The sequence below is a fragment of the Lissotriton vulgaris genome, unplaced genomic scaffold, assembly GCF_964263255.1.
Source record: "Lissotriton vulgaris unplaced genomic scaffold, aLisVul1.2 SCAFFOLD_499, whole genome shotgun sequence".
Classification (NCBI taxonomy): domain Eukaryota; kingdom Metazoa; phylum Chordata; class Amphibia; order Caudata; family Salamandridae; genus Lissotriton; species Lissotriton vulgaris.
The window spans coordinates 611,155-632,558 of NW_028247837.1; the positions used below are offsets into that span (position 1 = coordinate 611,155).

General features: G+C 41.5%; 1 protein-coding gene across 2 annotated transcripts in view; it reads right to left on the reverse strand.

Moving 5' to 3' along the window:
- LOC147665017 (butyrophilin subfamily 1 member A1-like) overlaps positions 1–21,404 on the reverse strand; it is a 166,226-nt gene that overhangs the window by 113,929 nt on the left and 30,893 nt on the right. Inside the window, exons 1-2 of one of the 2 annotated variants that reach the window (XM_086949813.1) lie at positions 10,727–10,816; positions 4,169–4,516 (exon numbers count right to left, since the gene is read on the reverse strand). In XM_086949813.1, coding sequence (XP_086805939.1) covers positions 4,169–4,516; positions 10,727–10,748 — 370 coding nt within the window. In that variant the 5' untranslated portion in view covers positions 10,749–10,816. Of the gene's footprint in view, positions 1–4,168; positions 4,517–10,726; positions 10,817–21,404 lie in introns of those variants that run through there. The other variant, XM_086949814.1, reaches the window with a different exon arrangement.

Sequence of the window (21,404 nt, forward strand, 5' to 3'; positions counted from 1 at the left end):
GCCATCTCAATTGTTTTGTATATAACTCCAGTGAGTATCTTGCCTGTCTGTAACTAGGCCTGTAAACCGAAATACGCCTGTCTATACATGTTGTTGAAATTAATGGAAATATTAGAAATATTCCTTGAGTGTTGAAGCTTATAAATGTGGTACTTCACGCGGATTTTTGAGAACACATGACCCAAAATTAATAGTTCAGATAATTATAACCCAGCCTCTAAGCATCTAGGTAAATGTTTAGGGAATTAGGACAAAAATTGGTTTTCATCACCACACAACGTTCAGAATACTTCTCTTTAAACCATATGACCCTTAGAACAATCCTTCAGAAAGCAAAGGGTATCAGAGATCCATGTAACAAGGTCATGGGTGCAGCAACATTGTACAGCAATTGACTGCCAAAGGACAACACTTCTCAGGTACAAAACAATGTGTCATAAATAGCATTGCACAAGAAGGTAACCAGTACTTTGTGTAGCATCTTCCCCAGCTTGGGTACCAGCCAATGGCTATGCCACACATTGAGCTTAATATTACACATCTTTATTTGTTTGTGTGTAACTGCAAACTCAACATTCTAAAACAAGCTTCGATTGCATTCAGCTCAGACACTTTCGTCACAGCTCTAAGGAGTCCATTAGGAGCTAAAAGGAATTTCTCATAAAACTCAAAAGACACGAGCTCTAAAAAATAAAAATACAGCAATTCATTTTTCTCTTGGGAGGTTTTCCGGTGCATGCCATCACTTCGATTTTATTTTTTAATGTAAACCAAAAATAACAATGGGAATGATTCCTTAGCCTATATGTTTGTATCATCAATATCATTATCAATAACTTTATCAGATGCTATACCTATTGCACAGTTAAGGGTTTCCAGTAAATAGGCAAATTCTGAATTACTGATACGCTTCAAATCTTAAGTCAAGGTTCTTTTTTTGCAGGTTTGAGCCCCGTGTTTCAGAAACAATGTACACTCAGGGCCTACCCTTGGATTTTTGCCAATTAATTGTAAATAAAGGCCTTTTAGAATGAAAAAGAGTAATAGTAATTTTCTAGAGACATTCAGGGCCGGGCCAGATTATAAAATGGGGTTTAAATTGTGGAACTTTAATTGAGCAGCAATGACCATGACATTAAGGCCCAATGAAGATATTGCTTCAAGAACACTTTGTTTTGGTTAAAGATGGTTGACCAAAACATTAGGGTCGCCAACTGCAACTTGGCAGACTGATGACGTGTCAGGACTCAAAAAGGAAGAACCTACTGAGGGTTAGAAGAAACAGCTCACAAAGTTAAGGCTCGCTCAAAGCACACTGAAAAGCATGGAAGATCAGCCTATGCAGGCCTGGGGATGAATAGGAGGAGGAATAAGGAAGGAAGTGGGAGAATCTGGCCAATCAAATAGCAAGATCACGATGCAACACTTCAGAGGCAGAATAAGAAGTGTCAGTACCTGAACAGTGTTGCTGTGCAACGTCATTGGTTATATGGTTCCCACTGGATTTAGTTTGTTCACTGTTCACTTCCTGCACCTGTATTGTTTTCCATTCAGACACCCGCTTGCGTTTTCCTTCCTGTATTCCCCTCTGATCTGTACCCTCAGCTGTGTTATTTGTGTTTGCCTAACAATACGTCTTAGGAAAATTACTTGACTTTGGACTCTTAACAGTTGCTTGATTTTGGTGTCTTGGTGCTCCTGATCCCAGCTGGTTGTTCTGGAACCTCCTAGAATCCTTATGGTTTAACGTCATCAGAGCATTGGGTAACACTTACTCATGGGAAAATGGTTTAGGGCATATGTATGGTCCATTCCCATCTTCATAGAGTTTTACTTTGTGTATTTTTCATAGTCAAACCACCAAACAAATCTATATTAATGAGGGACGTAGTATATTGCCAGTGAAAGACCAGCCGCGACCCCTGTGCTAGTCTCTCCTTCCCAATAACATGTTCCCCATTTTCCCTTGAAAAATTATGTTATGGCAGTTTTTGGCCTTTTCATTGTTGCGGATTGGAGGATCATTGTCTGTGTTTCTAGACCCACAGCCACACCGACTTCAAGAGGGTGACTAAGAGTCAAGTCAGCTACAAAATCTATTACCAAGGAATTACAATCTTCACCTAGCCATGACTGAGTGATACATTGAAATTCAAAACTTCTTCCACAATTTAGGTTCAGCTTTTTACAGTGTCTCTCTGGAGATATATAATAATGCTTTAATAGAAACATGAGTGTTGCAGTGGAAATTTTCCAGACTATTAAGGACATCGTATTGATTTATAGCTGTCTGATTGGATTGGAAAGTATAAGACTGTCATTTCTTCTAGCAGATACAGCTGAGGAACGCATGGAGTAGTTTGGAAAAAGAGATACAGTAATACTTTGCTGGATTACTTGATGAGGAAGTTAATGCTGTCTTAGCCTGGATCACCGGTCACTGGACGTGGCTGCACGTAGCTGGGCATAGATTTCCTTGAAATAAACTCAGAAACTGAATTGAATGTCTGAACTCCTCCACCTACCTGAAGATTCAAGTAACTATAACATGAAATATCCTCTCTGTGGCCTTCAGACTAATAGCCAAGCTTGAAGCCTTCAATAGGAGTCTTAAAGCCTTTCCTTCAACCTACAAGGTTTCTTATCAATATTACAATGTAGAAAGGTGGAATAACCTAAAGTCATATTCTCAAATTATCCAGCAATAATCAGCATGTAGCCCGTTTGATCAAGATATTTTGCAAAAAGTAAATATATATATATATATATATATATATATATATATATATATATACACACACACACACACACAACCACACACACACACACACACACACACACACACACACACGCAGACACACACACACACACACACTAACTTAGGCAGTCAGTTGAGTCTTATAGATTGTCTTAAACAAAATCATGCGACTACAATCCCCTGGCTTGCCTACATCCAACAGATCTTTACGACCTTAGGGCTGTCAAAGTTTTTTCTCAGCCCACATGAAATTAATAGGAGTTTGAAAAACTTGGTCAAATCTATTTTGTTCTATTTTAGAATGTATCGTCGGCTTGTAAAACATCAGTCGATGACCTCAGTTGCCAGCTACCTAGATTTAAAGCAGACTGAGGGTGGGGAGCGTTATCTAATCTGGATCACAAACACGTAATGCAGATTCGATCTGACTCGCTTCAGATTAGGCACTTGGCACAACCTGGCAGCTAACACCAAGCAGGGCTTGTGGTTTTCCCCTTTGCCCCCTTGACCTTGTGATGGCTTTTCTAAGCAAAGTTTGGCCCATTTTATGTTATTCTGTAGTTTTTATACTAGACCAAGGGCACTCTTTTTATGTCCATTATTGTGTTCCTTTGGTTCTAATTTTTCTGTTTGTCTGCATCGCCTTCAACTATTAGAGTCTGAATTTTGTTGTGCCTCAGTTTTAGGTTATGTATGTGAAGCAATTAAAATCGGGAAGACTGGGATGCTTATTAATGTTGACGTAAGTAGTTTTTATTACAATCCTATTCAAATGTTCTGTTATTATGAGTGTTTTAGCTGTGTAACTCGTTTATCTGTTTTGTATTGCTGATGGGATGATGATGAGGGTACCGTCAGTGGCTTGAGCATCTATTGTATGAATTGTTTTATTTTATAACTTGTATATATGTTATTTATTCTTCTATGGCCTAGCGCCGAGTAATAGTTAATGAATGAACTGATATGTACACCTACAAATATCTGCTTTTCCAAGAGGATGAAAATGAACACTCACTTGCTTTTCATTTCAAATACTTCACATAAAGCAATGGGAACCGCCTCTTCTGCCCTTGTGCATTATGAGCTTTAACTGTAGTGTATGAAGTGGTTTGCAAATCAGCATGTATATAGTTAAGCAATGATTCTTAGTGTCACTCTACAGGTGCATGAGATTTGTCATGAGTATTTATATGAACATGAATCATATTTGTTTGACATTTTTGGAGAGCTTTATGGAATGTACATGGTATAGCCATACACATTTTGCATTCTTATGAAGACGAAATTAACAAAGAAATGCACAACTAATAAAGAATGAGAAACAACCAAAAGGTCAACAAACAGTAAAATATTCAACCATAATCCCCCTTCACTGACAGAGCAAAAGTATGAGCATAGCATAGAACTTACCAGTTACCTTCATATTCACAACTGCTGAATTGTAAAATGTATCGGATTTAAAGAAACATCTGTACAGTCCTTCATCAGAGACTCTGACATCGAGTATTCTTAAGGCAACGCTACCGTTCCCGATGCCATCCTTAATTAGCTCAGTCCTTCCCAGGTATTTTGGATCTTTTCCTTCATCCACGTCAATCCCATCGCGATATGTGTGGACGGCCAAAGAGCCCTCGGTTTTATGCCACGCCACTAGCATGTGTTCAGCGCTCATCGTGGGGGAGAGGTCACAGCGTAACAAAGCATCTTGGCCAACGGTTGAGTCGATGATCTGATCGGGTGCAGTCACCTGAAACATCTCTGTTATGAATAACAGACCAAACAAAGCAAGACAATGAACCAAGAGAACATAGTACATACATACACATTGTATTTGTACAACACGTCTATGGCTGAGGAACCTCATGGTGCTACTGGCTTCCCAGATGGACAGAGTTTAGGTGTGACAGAATTTGCATTGTTAACCCTTTCGCTGCTGATGACGAGCTCAGCTCGTCATCACCCACGGGTGTCGTGTGCTGATGACGAGCTGAGCTCGTCATGAATAATGTAAAATATCCATATCCAGCACAGGGCAAAAATCCCCGCAGCAGCCATGTGGTTAAATTTAGGATAAACAGAGAGCAAGAGACGCGCTCTTATCCTCTGGTAGGACCCTAGACACTGCACTATTCACTGGTTCATGTCTGGGTGCAACTCGCGAGCATTTGGTGAGATGTGCTCAAGGTGGGGCAAGTTGGTTAGCATGCATGTGAGACAATAATGTGCTCTCTGTTGAAGGAGCTTTCCACAAAGACTAGGTATATTGATGCCACGGAAATTGAAAGTCGGAAGCCAAGCAGTCGCACTTCCAACCTATTTGAGGTTGAATTTTTGCAAAATTAAGAATAGAGTACAAATGGTGAGCTAGTTTTGAGGGACAAAGGAAGGCTAAAGCCTATATTTTTTGTCACGGCTAACCAGAAGAGATCTGGGAGGGTTGCAGATAATAAATTATGCATATCCGGCACCCTTGACAGTTTCAAGATGCATTCTAAACAAAGAAGAGACAAGCAGCCAGATGTGCACAGGAGTGAAGGCGCATGATGACGTTTAGAAGACTGTCAGACCTCAGTCAGATTAATGGATCTAGCTTCACAGAGCAACTAGGAAATCCAATCAAAATAACTTTACATTTCAAATGCCAGGTTCACCAAAAACACACTTAAAATTAGATGGGTAATACCCATGACCCCAATGTTTAGTCATATCCCCCATATGAGTCTCTGAACATGCAGGGACCCCTGATGTGCGGTGCCGTCATGGATTTTTAATTGTGTGCTGAGATTCGAAGGACTGTTCAAATCATCATAAAATGAGAATACAATTCACAGAATTGAAACAGAAATACATGGAATGAATGAGCTACTGATCCATGGGACTGAGAAACTTCAGAGCACTGGGTGTGCTATTCGAAATCTGGTACATCACACCATGAGTGGAGGAAGGATGGGCAACGCTGTGTCACACACTTGGAGACAGGCACTGAGCTTCGAGTTTTGGAAGTAGTGAAATCAATCCAGGTGGATGGGTGCCCTAGGGCCACAACACAGGGTCAGTGTTGTAAAGCAAAATTATGGGGGCCCCTGCAGAATCTGAGGAGGGGCTCGGAGTCTCCCATATCTCATTGGCTTTGGGGAGTGGTCCCCCGTGAAAAGTTGGGAACCCCCCTCTAAACCCAGATGGTTGGGGGATCCATGCACTGCAGGGTCTTGTGTTATGACCCTACACATGGTGTGAAGTGAAGAGTAATCTCTTTCCAGCCATCAGAGGGATCCTCAAAAATTTGGAATGGTGTTAACTGGCATAACAGGAGTTCACAGAATTCACAAATCCTAAGGGAAACAGGCGATATTCCTGGAGCAGGCAAAATTATTTGTTTGTCAATTTCTGGAGATGTGGTAAATCAGTTCTAACACATGCATGTGAAAAGGGATAGCGGTCACTGACTGTGATGGTTTGACAAAATGGGCATTTAAGTGTATGTCGTCAGCCATCTTGATGGGTGCTATTAAACCACAAGTCTTAGCGCCTGTTTTAGCTCTTGGTCGATGGGTCACTCCGACACATCGGTGACAGATTATTCCATCCGCCGAAAAATAAACCCCATCTTATCGTATTGGATTTATATTTTGGAGGACGAGATATTGGTCACCGATGAGACAGAATACCACGTCCGCCAAGATTTAAATCGGCCCTAAGTTTCTTTTCTTTGTGACTAACCTTACAGCAAGACAGGCCCAGAACTGCCTGAGGGGTCTTCCCAGGGGATCCATCAGTGCTAGTTCTGCTTGATCCTGCATTGGGTTGTAACTGGCACGACTGATGGCTCTTGTCAAGACGCAGCCGCGGCTGGTAGTGGGAGTACCGGCCGGGCGGTGACGTGGGGAGGGGGAGCGGCAGGGTGGGGGTGGTAATGTATGGATTGCAGAGTTTAACAGGTAAGTAAACATATAAATAAATAAAACGAACTTTGTTGCGCGCACTGCATCGCATTTGGTGATGCAGTGCACGCAACTAAATTCGTTTTATTTATATATATGTTTACTTACCTGTTAAACTCCGTAATCCATACATTACTACCCCCACCCTGCCCCTCCGTCAGCTGACAATTACTCAGTCTATAAAATTCATATTCATATTCATAGAGGGGAGGAAACTAAGAAACACTCCATGTGCAATTTTACATGGAAAATGTGAAGACCAGATGAGAACTCACTCTATACACAAATTACATGATCGTGTTGGTTTAGAGGAGCGTTACTAAGGAAAGCAGAGAATTTCTCAGTACAAACAAAGAAATAAGTGTAATCAAACACAGTCAGCAGTCGACATTTTGTACAGTGAAAGGAACTAGAAATCAAAACCAATGGTTATGAATAAGTTTGCTGGTAAACATAAAGACCATTAGAAGAAATTAAAAAATGTTTGTGATCCAAAAGGAGATAACTTGGCAAAGCCAGTACGTCGGACATTTTTGAGCCAATGGGTTTGCCAATGCTTTTTGGCGATGCTGTGGAACTTAGTGCATGCAAAACATTACACCCTCAAGCAATTAGCCGCAAATAAAACAATCAATCGCAAAGCCAATAGGTCTGCGTCAGTTGCCATTTTTTTGGCTTTGCAATGGTTGCTGGGAAGCTGTTGGGCACTTGATAATTTTTTTAAACCTCTAAAAGCAAAAATCGTTTTGGTTCTCAAAAAGCACACATGGCCATAATAATCACTGGCACAGAAGGGAAGTACTTTGTATGTGGATGAGCTCAATATGAAGGAGCAGAACACTGCCACTCATAATAAAGTTGGCTAAAGGGGACTTACCCATTGACCATGCTGAATGCAATAGAGGGAGGAAGACATATGTGAATGACAAAACATTAGACCAATCGACAATGAAGGCTGGCTCAAAGCCCCTATATATAAGTGTATAATACACATACTTTTAGTAAAATTAAAAGGTCTTGGGTACAGTTAGACCTAAAACCGCATTTAAATGAATGAAAACATTTTGTTAAAAAGGAAGTGAGAGGCAGTTGCTGACTCGAATCAAAGAAAATTATTGGAAAAGATCGCAATGAGGGTGTAGGGGAAAAATGGAGGAGCGTCTAAGGAAAGCAATGGGTGGGAAAACGAGACCATCTTGCAGTGGGAAGAGCCTGGAAATTGAAATAGCAACAATAAAAACAAGAATTGTGTTGTGACCACAACATGAAGCGGAGACACGATTAAGTTCAAAGCATTTATTAGCGATGACAACACAACATCAGCACGCCCGCCACCTTCAGCCAGCTAGTCATCACTGATTTCAAGGCAAGTGGCGCTCAGCTTCGAACGTTCACATTCCCTACATTCCACCGTGGCGCGTGAAACAGAGCCGCGGTGTGAATGACGTTACAAAACACCCCCCTTTCCCCTAAGCGCAGGTAGAGAATTCTGTGAAAGAAAAAGAACATTAGAAGGGCAGGGAAATTGGAGGCAGGAACACAGAATATAAACAATGAATCACCCCACAATGAAATCATGCAAATAATGAGGAGGTCTCCTGGCCCGTAAGGGTCTCTGATGAGGTAGAGCTCCATGAAGATCATAGGACACATCATTTGTGTCAATTGCTCTTTGACCTGTGCTCAAGTTATCCCCGCCAGGGCCTGGTGCCCTCACCTCTGTACCTGTGCGAGCACTTTCAAGCAATTGAGGATCAAGGGCCAACATGTAACCTGAACATGAATTCTTGGTGACAGCATTACTAACCAAGGTTGTAGGAAGATGGTCGCGTGAGCAGTATTTTGCTACCCTACGTAGGTTCCATTTCTCCCCATTCTCAAACACAACATAGAAAGGGTACACTTCCTTTACCTTGAAGGGTCCACGAAACTTACATAGACCTCTGACCCATCGTCCAGAACGAACTTTGACCTAGTCACCTACAAGTATGTTAGACAAGTTCTTTTCTTTCACGGGTACTTTCTTGGAGGCATGCACAGGAATGCTCACATCACAACCACCACCATTCCTTCCTTCAACCAATTCTCTGATCCAAGGAGGCACCAGTTTTGAAGCTGGTTTCCTTCCCCACATGGCAATAAAGGGAACCACTACAGTAGTGGAATTCTCAGTTGTGCGATATGCCCAACTGATCTCGGAAAACACCTTTACCCCCCTCCAAGATGTCTTCCAATGACCGAAGACTGCCCTCGTCGCCAAGAACATGTTGTGACCACAACATGAGGCGGAGACACGATTACATTCAAAGCATTTATTAGCGATGACAACACAACATCAGCGCGCCCGCCAGCTTCAGCCAGCTAGTCATCACTGACTTCAAGGCAAGCGGCGCTCAGCTTCGAACGTTCACATTCCCTACATTCCACCGTGGCGCGTGAAACAGAGCTGCGGTGTGAATGACGTTACAACACATTGGCATATCCAATAGGTATCGCTTTTGGGGCCGTATAAGTATTTAGTTCTGCAGCACAATATCCTTGGTGCAACAACAACTGTTGCATGGCTAAACACTTATAAGGTCCCAAAGGCGAGACCTATTGGCCATGCCAATGCTTGTTATTTCTTCCTGAAGGTGCCAATACAACTAACTTTATAGCAGCTAGAACACAGATGAAACTGCATGACAGATTAATTGCTTGAGGGTGTAATGTTCTGCATGCACAAGGCAAATGCTTAACCTAGCATCGAGTAAACACTCAGTCTCACTGGTGTGGCTCATTAGATTCAGAGTTTCTCTACTTGAGAACCGAAAAGATGCACTTTGTTTCAGAACGTCTTTACTGCTTGAATACGGTTTGTGTTTTTAGATTCTTTTTTTAAACCAGAATCCTCTATAACGTGGGAATTGTTATTAATTTGTGAAGGCTGTAGCACGTTGAAGTTGTTGCTTGAAGGATCTCTGGGCCTGCCTAGCCTCAGTTTGAGGTCTCCCTGCAAGGTCTCAGCAGTGGCATCTTATTGTGGCAAATATAGACTGGGTCTGTATACACTTAATGATTGCGATTGTTCTTACAATCTGATTGACACCTGTGGTAAAGTACAGTTGATCATTCCCTCATATCCCTGTTGCTATATGGGTATTCAGTTTGCCAGATTGGTCATAAAAGATTATTCTCAGATTTACTCCATGTCTGTAGTTTTAGTCCTGTTATTCTAGACATTGTTTTGTTTCTTCATGTATTTTAATGAATATTCCTTTCAAACGTTGGTGTGCTATACTATTGCAATTTTTGTTCTTGTCATTCGAGGCTTGCACTCCAGAGGGTGACATGGCGTATGCTGCTGATTGCCTTCTGTTGGCCCAGTATATACCTTGGCCTTACTCCTTACAAGGAGATTTCTGGGTTTGACTTTAGATTTCACTGCAAATCAACTTTCTGTATCCAAGTCTGTTTATCGAGTTGGAGAAAGTGAGTGCCAGCTGCCCGAGCAGTACCCATAGTCGGGTAACCTTCCGCTGCCAGTGTCAGCTTAACATATTGGCATATAATGCGTGTTGTCATTTTTGGAGAATAATACTGTGTTCCTGCCTAAACTGGCAAATATTAGCATTTTACCTCAATGTGGTGGGTTATTCTGGAAAAAAATGAAAAATGCTCCCAAAAGCAAGGTAATGCACACAATTGTCAATGAGAATAGTTGGCCTTTTAACTGTTAAGGGTGATTTTGTTTGTTGGGTGGAGCTCAAACCTAGCTTGGCGAATGGACACCAGGGGTACCATGGCAGTACCAGAGGGACAGACTGAATATTTAGTAATCAGCGCCTACCTTAAACCATATGTAGATCTCTTGCTTAGAATTAAAGATACAATGTGCTTAGACGTGTGCCATACAAAAAGGATAGTAGCGAAAGTACTTGGCATAAAATAAACTATAAATAAAAACAACAAAAGATGACGAGGCGTTTTTTCATCTGAGAATAAATTTGTTTTAAGTCCTGACCTGAAAAAACATAACAAACTCTACCTTTTTCTGTCACCTTCAACATCTTAAGAGTGCTGCACGTCTGTGTAGCTGCGATCTGACAATGTGCCCATCTTCTTCGTCGAACAATCTTTTCGATGATTCCTTGTAGGGACAAACCACAACACCGAACACATGCCCTATGTAAAGCTGACTGAAGGAAAGGTGTATGTATATAAAGAGCCAAAAAAATGACAATATCCAGCTCATTAGCGCAATCATGTTGGTAAATAGTTACGTTTGCAAACTGTTGTATTGGGCGCTACATAAGTGATTCCTTTTTTTATGGTCCTCATACAGAAAGGCGTGCGGCTCAACAATCTGGGGTTGTTTATACTATGGGCTACGAATTAAGGCTTTTCTAACAGAAGCTCTACTGTTGCGTATAAACACGAGCAACTGACCGAGCCACCCCATATCACTAATACAGAGATACGTTACATTTAATGTGGCTTTTTGTAGCGTCCTGACAACTGGGTCATGCAGTGCCTTTTCTAAGTACCTAAACAGCAGACTGCTAAAACATACCGTTTGATGGGAGTACGTCTGGGGGGCCCGTGCCATGTATGTGTTTTCTGGGAGTGGACGTGGTGCGTTGCGCGAAGTAATTTGTTTCGATTGAGTGAATGGCTGTTAAATCCACTCTTCCGAGATTTAACAAATAAATACATCTGTAACTGGGCCAAGTCTGTATTCAATCGATTTTGTACTGTCAGTAAGGAAACGCAGAGTGGAAAATGCAAGTCACATCTTTGGCAGCCTGCCACAACAAGCCAGGAGCGATCCAAGGAGAGAGAGCAGGCAGGGACATCTTAAGGATTTTGGGGGCCCTGGGCCGAGCGCATTTTGGGGGCCCCTGTTCGGAACAGTTTTGAGTTTATGATCCAATTTCATCTCTCATATGCCTTGTTTGGCCAAGTCATTGACAGTGCACAGACACACTCTTCCAAATTCTAAATGTGTTTACATCTAATATACAGGGAGAGTGACTTGTGTTTTCAATATTGTAACACAGCATCAGCTCACTAATATTACTGCAAATAATCTCTGTGACACCCTTCCATTTCTCATGTCCTGTCCTGATCCAAAATAAACACTTTTATGGATGTTGCATGAAACATAAACAGAACAACATTTCTCTGAAAAAGGTCTGCAATAGACTCACACATCATCCATATTAAAAATAAATTAAAGGAAAACGGTATTTAAAACAATCTGTTTGAAAATGTTTCAAGGAAATCCAGGTACGACTCTGTAGAACAAAGCTGGCTCTATCAGGGGGCCCTGGGCCAGAGCCCACTTTGCCCATGCCTTGAAACGTCTCTGAGAGCAGGGCAGACAGAGGGGATCTCAAGGCCCGGCCTGCAGCAGACCTAAACTTGTCAAGCCATGGGGAGATAGCGAGCGGCCCAGGATCAAAGTGTGTCGAGAGGCAGAGCCAGGGGTCCACTTTGTGAGTTTCCTAGGACCTTCAATAAGCGACGTGACTCATCAATTCAATGGTTTTCACTGCTTGACCTCAGAAGGATGAAAGTCTGAATCATCAGTCCAGGTAACACAGATTTCAGGAGTCACAGTAGCAGTGGGAAGGAAGCGCCCACCACCTCTGCTGGTGCAAGTCTTCACCAGGTGCTTTTAAAGTCTTTGGTAGGGCCGCAGAGTTATTGTCAGCCTAGCACCCCTGACGAGCTGCCGGGGCTGGGGGAAGCAGCCTGTGAGTCAGGCTTTCCTCAATGGCCGGAATCTATCCAGGCCTGCATGCTGAAGAGGGTGGTTGGGGGTTTACGCACATCTCAAGGACCGCACAGTATTCAATGAACAGACCACATGTGCTCAAGTTCACATGACACGTCAGGGAAGATATGGGATTTTCAGGGTTTATGCTGTGACTTAGGGCATTAAACAGCTACGCACATGGTTTACTGCAGCAGGAACCAGGCCCTCGAGACCCACCAGCCTGGACTGAGTGATACATATATGGATACAAACAAGCCCTTGGAATCTAAACAAGAAACTTGTGAGGAAACCAGATGTCCCCGGGGTGAGGCCTGTTCCGAATTACCCAGCAGATGAAGCCGGGCATCTGCTGACCGTGCACACGGCACACGCAGTCCCAGGAGAACTGCTGGGCAAACACCTGGGCACCAAACTCTGCCGCCGGCAGCAGCTCCCTGCAGAGGGCGTTCCCATCTTCAACTGGCTGCATCAACCAGGGTTTCCACAGAGCAGGCAGGAAACCCCGAAACCGCAGCGTCCTTCCACGGTGCAGCCCAGGCACGTCACAGTTCCTCAGTGGGTGGAACATTAAAAAAAAACAACAACATTGACTCAGCTCGTAGGGGCTGTTTGCAGTTGGAGTCCTGAATAAAACATTTAAAAAACCTGGTGCACCAATAAAACAAAGCCATTGCTTTCTGGGTGTTGTTGAAACTCCAGGGGGCTCTAATGGCACATGCGACTTATACTCTTCCGGTATTTTAGATCTGGCTTTAGGCGCTGTGTGGCCCTGGACAGATGGGGGGCTGCATAAGAGGGCAGTGTATAGACCAATAATGGCAAAGGTAGTGCGAAGAAATCAAGTGGAAAGAGGAGGTGATGGGTGTAAGGACTGCAGAGAGAGGAGAGAAGGAGGAAAATAAAAAGTGTGAGAAGATCAGGGATCATGGCCGAAGAATGCATAGATGGGGCTGCAGCGGGAGAGAGAGGCGGAGGGAGTTGTGTGCGCGCGCTAAAATAAAATAAAATGCATGCGAGTGGTGCGCGCACGCGACGGCAAAAGTAAAGTGAAAGCAGGCTGGCCAGTGGTGTACGATGTGCGTGCTCCATGACGAGAGAGGAAAGCCAGATGGCGCTTCTGCTCGTCATTGTGCGCGTAACCGCACGCTCTATGCCAGCCAAAAAGCTTTGTTAGGACTTTTAAAAGCCCACACATTTAATATCTCGCAGAGCAGTGCATGCGATGGCTCAGGCGAGACCTAAAAAGATGGCCTGTGAAAAGCAAAAGCAACGGGCGATCTGGAGGTGGGTTAAGGATGACACAACATCGAGCAAACATAATGGGGGCAGCTATTTAAAAAGAAAGCAGCACATGATCCACATAGCTTTTATTCCACAGGAAAAGCACTCGCAGACATGCACCTCTGCATCACAAAACCCATGTATTGCTCCATGGTGAGTGGAAGAGACACATCGGCAATAAATGAATTACGTGATGCAGGGGTGTGCATCTAGGATGCTTTTTCCAGTGGGATATATATATATATATATATATATATATATATATATATATATATATATATATATATATATATATATATATATATATATATATATATATATATATATATATATATATATATATATCTATATATGACCCAGATAAAGACCTCTGGCTGAAATGTGTAGGTCCGTCTTTTTCTAGATGCATGTGCACTTTGATGGTGGAAATGCAAAATGAAAATAAAATAAAAACTACAAACCTTGATTCATGGCTGCGCCTGTGCCATCATCCTGAGTTTCCCATATATATATATATAAAAGCAAAAATCCAAAAAGTACTGGTACAATTCACAGTAGAAACAGGCACAGGCGTTTCGGCCACCTCAAGTGGGCGTGAAAATTTTTTTTTTAAAAAAAAATATATATATATATATATATATATATATATATATATATATATATATATATATATATATATATATATATATATATATATATATATATATCTCTCTCGCCTGGGACATTTCCTCAAGAAAGTGCTTCTTCGATTTCCACCTTGGGTCACTGCTCTTTCTTTGGAGGAGGTTGTGGTCATATATATATATATATATTTTTTTTTCAACAATGGGCCAAAAGCTTTGAGAGGGCACTCGCCGGGTTGCCGCCTGCTGGCTTCACTTTCCAAACCGCCCCAGTGTTCCGTTGTGCACTTCTTTTGCCAACGCGTTTCGAGGTCATTACACCTCTTCTTCCTGGGCTGCTTCTTGTAATGTGTGCAATGAAAACTCACATTGTGTTTCGAAAATCTTGCTTTTAATAGGCCCCTCGAGGGCTGCGTTAGTACGTCACAAATTTCAAGCATACTGGGTCATGTAGTCCCCGATGTGAGTATGCACACAATAAAGTTTAAAGCTGTATTTCCTACGTAGGATTACAGGCCCGAGGGCGGATTTATTTTGATTTGGTTCCCCGTGCTGTCACTTACTTTAAGTTAATAATGATTAAAAACACATTGTCGGACTCCATGCCCCATAATACTTTGCATCAAACATACGCCCATTGGGGGAAGGCTTGGAAGTGAATAAAGCATGCAATCTACGCAATGTGAGCGTCAGCTGTGTGGTTTCGGAAAACCCAGGAAGAAGAGACTGTGGGTCTCGAAACGCGTCAGCAAAATGTAAATTTGAAATGGATGCAAGAAGCGGTCTGCACCGTTAATGCCAGAAGGCGGAATGCTGTTGTGTGCCCTCTTGCTACGTAAGGGCCATTGTTTGAAAATATTGCATGCGGCTGCCTAGCCACGAAGAGGAGCACCATCCTTTGCAGGTGCGGACTGTAATCGCCAGCGGAGAGAGGCTGAGGACTCTAACTATGGGGTACCCTTCAGCACAGCATTCCATGAATAATTAGCCTGCTACTACCTCCATTACCAACTAAGGTTAATACTAATCCGGAAAATGAACTGCACAATTGAACTTACTTTAAGTTAATAATGATTAAAATCACATTGTCGGACTCCATGCACCATAATACTTTGCATCAAACATACGCCCACTGGGGGCAGGCTTGGAAGTGAATAAAGCATGCAATCTACGCAATGTGAGTGTCAGCTGTGTGGTTTCGGAAAGCCCAGGAAGAAGAGACCGTGGGTCTCGAAACGCGTCGGTAAAATGTAAATTTGAAATGGATGCAAGAAGCGGTCCGCACTGTTAATGCCAGAAGGCGGAATGCTGTTGTGTGCCCTCTTGCTACGTAAGGACCATTGTTTGAAAATATATATATATATATATATATATATATATATATATATATATATATATATATAATTTATTTTTTTCACTTAAAAAAACAAAGGTTAAAGTGGAATTATACGAGAGGTAATAAGTAAAAGAACTACTGTTTTAAAAACAAGGAAATTCACCAGTTATACTTAACTGACATTTAGGGGCCTATTATGATGTTGGTCACTTCCGACCACCTAATTACAATCGAGGCGGTCAAAAGTGAAACCGGCCAGTCATTCTGACTGGATCCAGATGCGCTCAAGAGCCAGTCGGCCAGCTAAAACCGGAACGTAATCCCAATACAAGGGCGATTCCGCCGTGGGGATTACGATGTTGGTTTCCAACAGGCTTTCAAAGCCAGGCTTACTGACCTGGAAAGCCTGTCGGAAAGCGACTTTGGGGGCCCCTAGCAGGGCCCTCTGCGGTCTCCGGTTGGGAGACGAGGGGGCACCTATGGTCCCCCTTGTAAATTCCGACACCATGTGGCAGGCACAGTGAGATTATTAAGTGGGTAAGTGCCTGTCCAATTGAGATGCTGATGTAAGAACAATGTTGTCAGCAATGAAGGCTAGTTTTCGACCCTACAGTAGGAAGTGTATCTGTCTAATAGTCTCTGCAGCTCTGTTATGAGCCGCCAGGAGCTCGATGCCAAAAGCAAACAAGAGGAGAGAGAAGGGATACCCTTGTTTCGTACCTCTCGCTAGCTTAAAAGACTGAGACACATGAGGGCTATTCTTGTTACAGGGGTTTTATAGTTGGCTATTATCATACCAACTCCTTACAAGACCAGTCTTAAAAGATTCCAATCCACGCCAACTAAGGCCTTCTCCACATTGAAAGTGACCAGGAGGACTTGGGGCTTTTTTCCTAAATACTGTCTAAGTTAAATATATCAATTTACAGATGTTATCATGGGTCTGTCAGCCTCTAACAAGGCCCAACTGGTCAGGGTGTATGATGTTCGCCAGCAAAACGTCCAATCTATTTGCCTGCATTTGTGTATATGATTTGGCGTCTATATCCAATAGGGTGATCGGCCTATAGAAACCACAACTTATAAGGTCGGTGCCAGGTTTTCAACATGACCAAGAATACAGCTTTTGTCATGGAAGTGGTCACCGAGACCTCAGCAGAAAAAGTATTGAATAGTGGCATTAGCCTGGAAAGTGATTTGTACATGAACGTTTTACAAAATGCTCCAGTATAGCCATTTGGGTCTAGCCCTTTACTCACTTTCAGGTGTTTAATTGCTACCTTCTAATATAGTAGCTTCTTTTTTTGTAGGTGTGTTGAGATTTGGGAGGTATTGGTCTGCTGTGTACAACTGCTCGTAAAAGAGCTGAAACTCTCAATTTATCGAAGTCTGACTGTAAAAAAATACCATTCACGGTTATCAATGTGCTAATATACGAATTTGCAATCTTTTCTCTGAGAAGGTGGGTGAGGTAGTGGCCTATCGTGTAGTGAGTGTCTTCAATTAGTCTCTTTTCAGATTAAGGAGTTCATCTTTATTGAGTATTATAGTTCTGTGTTTACCCTACAATGTTATTAGTTATCGTGTAAGTGGTAAAAATAGGGTGCTTTTTTTTAATTGTTGTGCTACTGATTCTATCTCTGACTCCAATGTTTGGAGCATGGCTAGGAAGTGTTTGTTTATATTTACCTTGATAGCTCCCTCTCAATGTAGCTTTGAAGCGTCCCAAGGAATCACAGGCAGACATAAGTAGTGTTTTTAGTCGACAAATAGTCACCTATACACTACCCTATCCCTTGTCTGAGAATGGATTCTGACAAAAAAGGGAAGCAAGCGCCATCTCTTAAAGATGATTTCTTCCTGAGCCAAGGTCTATGTGCAGGGCAGTAGACGCATGGTACATTAGTGAGATCTGACCAATCTCAGATTTGGTTATCATGGGGAATAGGGAATTACTTGTCCCTTAGTAGTCTATTTTTTAATGCTTGTGGTGCACGTGTGACATAAAGGCAAATTTGCGATCCTCCTCATGTCAATCACGCCATATGTTTCCTTAGCACACAGAGCGGCAGTATATCTGCTTGAAAAGGGTAACAGTGTCTCTTCTGTGGGTACCTGTTCAATCCCTCAAACTACCCCATACCATATTAAAGTCCCCTGTGAAGACAATCTCGTCTAAAGCAAAGCCTGCAAGCCATATAAAAATGTCAGTAAGGAATTTATCTTGTCCTTTATTTGAGCCATATATTGTGGCCAATGTGATAAGTTTATTTTCCCACTTTTCCCATGCAGAATGTAGTGGCCCTCCTTGTCTTTAATCATATAATCTATTTGGAAGAGGGAATCCTCATGGAGAAAGATCGCCACTCCGTGGTGCTTTATAGTGGATGAGGAGAATAGGTCTGTAGGATAGTCTGTGCTTTAATCAATTTTGGGCGGTCTTGTTCCAATGTGTCTCCTACATACATATAATGGAGGGGGGTTCATGCATAAGTTATTTTCATACAGCTAATCTCTTGTGTGGACTATTGAGACCGTTGAAATTATATGAGACAACTATTGCCATGTTTGGTAGATGCGGTTATATGCATTTATAGAGTATACCTTTTGGGAGTGTGTTATTCCATTTGAAGGGAAAGTCATCAAGAAGTATTGTCTCACTATCAGGATCAGCATCAAGACATTGTGTGTTATTTCGCACTTCACGAATGGGAGCCCCCTAAAAGTCTATGTCCGTCCGGCTGCAGATATAACTGCAGTGGGCCATGTCTGTAAACAGTATTCTTACAGCCTGGTTGCACCTTAGTTGTGTTCCACTGTGGACCCATATTGTTGCAATGTGACATATTTAAAAAAAAAAAAAAGTTACTTTTTTTTTTCAGAAACTCTAGCAGGACTTTTGCGGGTGTACAGCAAGAGCATTTGGCCACACTGGACTACTGCGAGACAGCAACGGTGAAAAATAAGTTTCTGTTTTACTAGGGTGTTAGGGTATCACCACCCTGCCCCTTCTATGTATTTCTGAACATATTTTCAGGACTTGGCAACTGTTTCCCCGAGTTCAATAATGGTGGTTGCAACATTTTTTGCATGGTGTTGCTGCCAATCAGATACTTCAGTCTCGTGGACTGGATCAATCAGAATGTGCACTTTGATGTTTCTTCCCACAGGAGTCCCACGACAACAGATATTTACACATTTTAAAATGTAATTTCTCTAAAACGGCTGAACAGAGATACCTCAAATCTCAAAAAGCTTACTGAGAAAAGATCTCACTCTGTCACATTTGGTGTAATTCTGTTCAACCATTTTTCCTGTATTGTTATCAAATTTTTTCTATGGAAAATGCAAGGGCAAAAAGGGTTTTGAGACACCCTCTTTCTTGGTTCCCAAGGATCACCAAAAACTTTCCAGGAAGGAGCTGAGGCGGATGAACATTTTTTTGGAAAGTCTTGTGAAGATTCATCAAACGATGTCAAAGTTATTAACAAAACAAAAAAACGTCTTTTTATGAAAACTTATGCACACCAAGGAGTGGTCACCAATAAGGTAGTTATTGTAAAGACCACGTTTCCATAAGAAAAAGCGTTTTTTGACTTGCATAAAACTTTGGTGCCATTTGACGAATCTTCACGACGTTTTCCCAAAAAAAGTGCTCCAGTGATTCTTTAGCAAATGAAAAGTTTCAGCGTGATTCATCAAGCAGGGGCTGGGAAGTAGGGGAATCCAAAAAAGTGTGATTACCATGTTAATTCCCATAGGAGCTTTGAACACAACTACAATCCTAACCACTGGACGGAATTACACCAAATTTGTCAGGAAGGGAGATTTGGTTACGCAGATCACGCTTTCACTCATTTGGTGTAAATCCGTTCAATAGTTGTTGAGAAATTTAAGAAAACCCAAATGTGTTTATCTGTGATCACTGTTAATTCACGAATAATAACGAGCTCATGCAGGGAACTGCAGAGCTTTGATTGGCTGCCAACACTTCAACCAGTAAGTGTTGGCAGCTAACTTATGACTCTGCTTCAGCCGAATCCCAAAGAACAACGTAAAACAAAAAAAAAAAGAAAGAAAAGTGGAAGGGTAGGAATATCCTGACCACCTAAACTTGGCCAGAGGGTCCCAGAAGAATCCAGCTAGGGTTCACTGACAAAATATCGAAACCCTAAATATTGTGGTTAAAAATATAGAGCACAAAAATATCATTTTACTATACCTATAATTTAGATGACAAAAATATTGGAAAAAAAATATTGCGTTATACCAATATCGAAAAATATATCCACAAATTTCATTTAAGCTATATAGTTAAACATAGTAAACATTAAATATATTAACATGTAACAGTTCAATAATGTAAATACATATTTTTAATATAAAAATTCAGATAAATACACACTTATTTAAACAAACACATATGTGTATGTTTATTTACACATATAATAGGTAAAACTATTAAAATAATTTTTATTTTATTATAAGTTACTATTTGTTTTATTAATTTAATGATATAAGTATATATATATATATATATATATATATGCAACAAAAAAAAAGGAAAGAACGCTGGATAGCTCTCAAGTTTAGGTGGAAAGCAGCTACTGTTAGAGCACTCTCAACATCAGCGGCACTCTAGATCTGCTCACCTCAAATGTCTGTTTTTCTATCAAAGTCTTTAAGCATTGGATTAGCGCAGTGCCATCCACGCCAAAACTCATTTCAGGTTGGCTTGAGTTGGTATTTTACCAATTCAAAGCTGTAATACTGTGCCTGGAGTGATAAATGGCTTTTGTCATTTTACAGCTCGGCAAGGACAGCACTGTGCTAGTCCTATGCTTAAAGACTTTGCTGTAGAAATGGCAAAAGACTTTGTCCTTTTCTATCTTGGCGTGGATGGCCCTGTGCTAATCCAATGCTTAAAGATTTTGATTATATATATATATATATATATATACATATATATTACCTACTGGCGGTCGCCAGTAGGTATATATAGTTAGGATTTTTTTGAATAGGGATTTCTGAAAATTCTATGTTGAATAACTTTGGCGTTGATTGACGGAATTGGCTGAAATTTTCAGGAAAATGGCACATTTTGTTTCTGAGCGGCCCCTGAAAGTTTGGGGGTTTCGTCAAGTGGGGGCCGAGAAAAAAGGCGGGTCCCAAAACGTGTTTTTAACATTGAGTTTTCCATAGGGCGGTTGGACTCACTTTTAGCTCGAACGGCTGAATGGATTTCCACAAAACTTGGCAAAATTGTAGGGACTGGTAGCCCGATGTGCCTTTGCTATGTCTCAAGATATATGCTCCAATGGTTTTTACAAAAATTAACTTTGAAAAATATATATTGGGCTACATTGGGCTATATATATATATGTTAGAGCCCAAATGTAACCCAATGTAGCCCAAAGATGGCCACCAGAGACAAAAAAAAACCAAATGTAGCCCAAATATCAGCCAGATGTAGCCCAACTATAGCCCAGTGACAGAATGTCCCAGGGTGTTCTAAAGAACAACTAGAGCGCTAACAGTCTTACTTATGACAAAAGTATGGCACACCTGAAGACATCTTGATTGGAATAAAGTGTTAACACTTAAAACATTTAATTTGCAAAGGAACAAAATGAGGGGTTTCATTTTGCAATAGAAATGTATATATATATATATTACCTACTGGCTGTCGCCAGTAGGTATATAT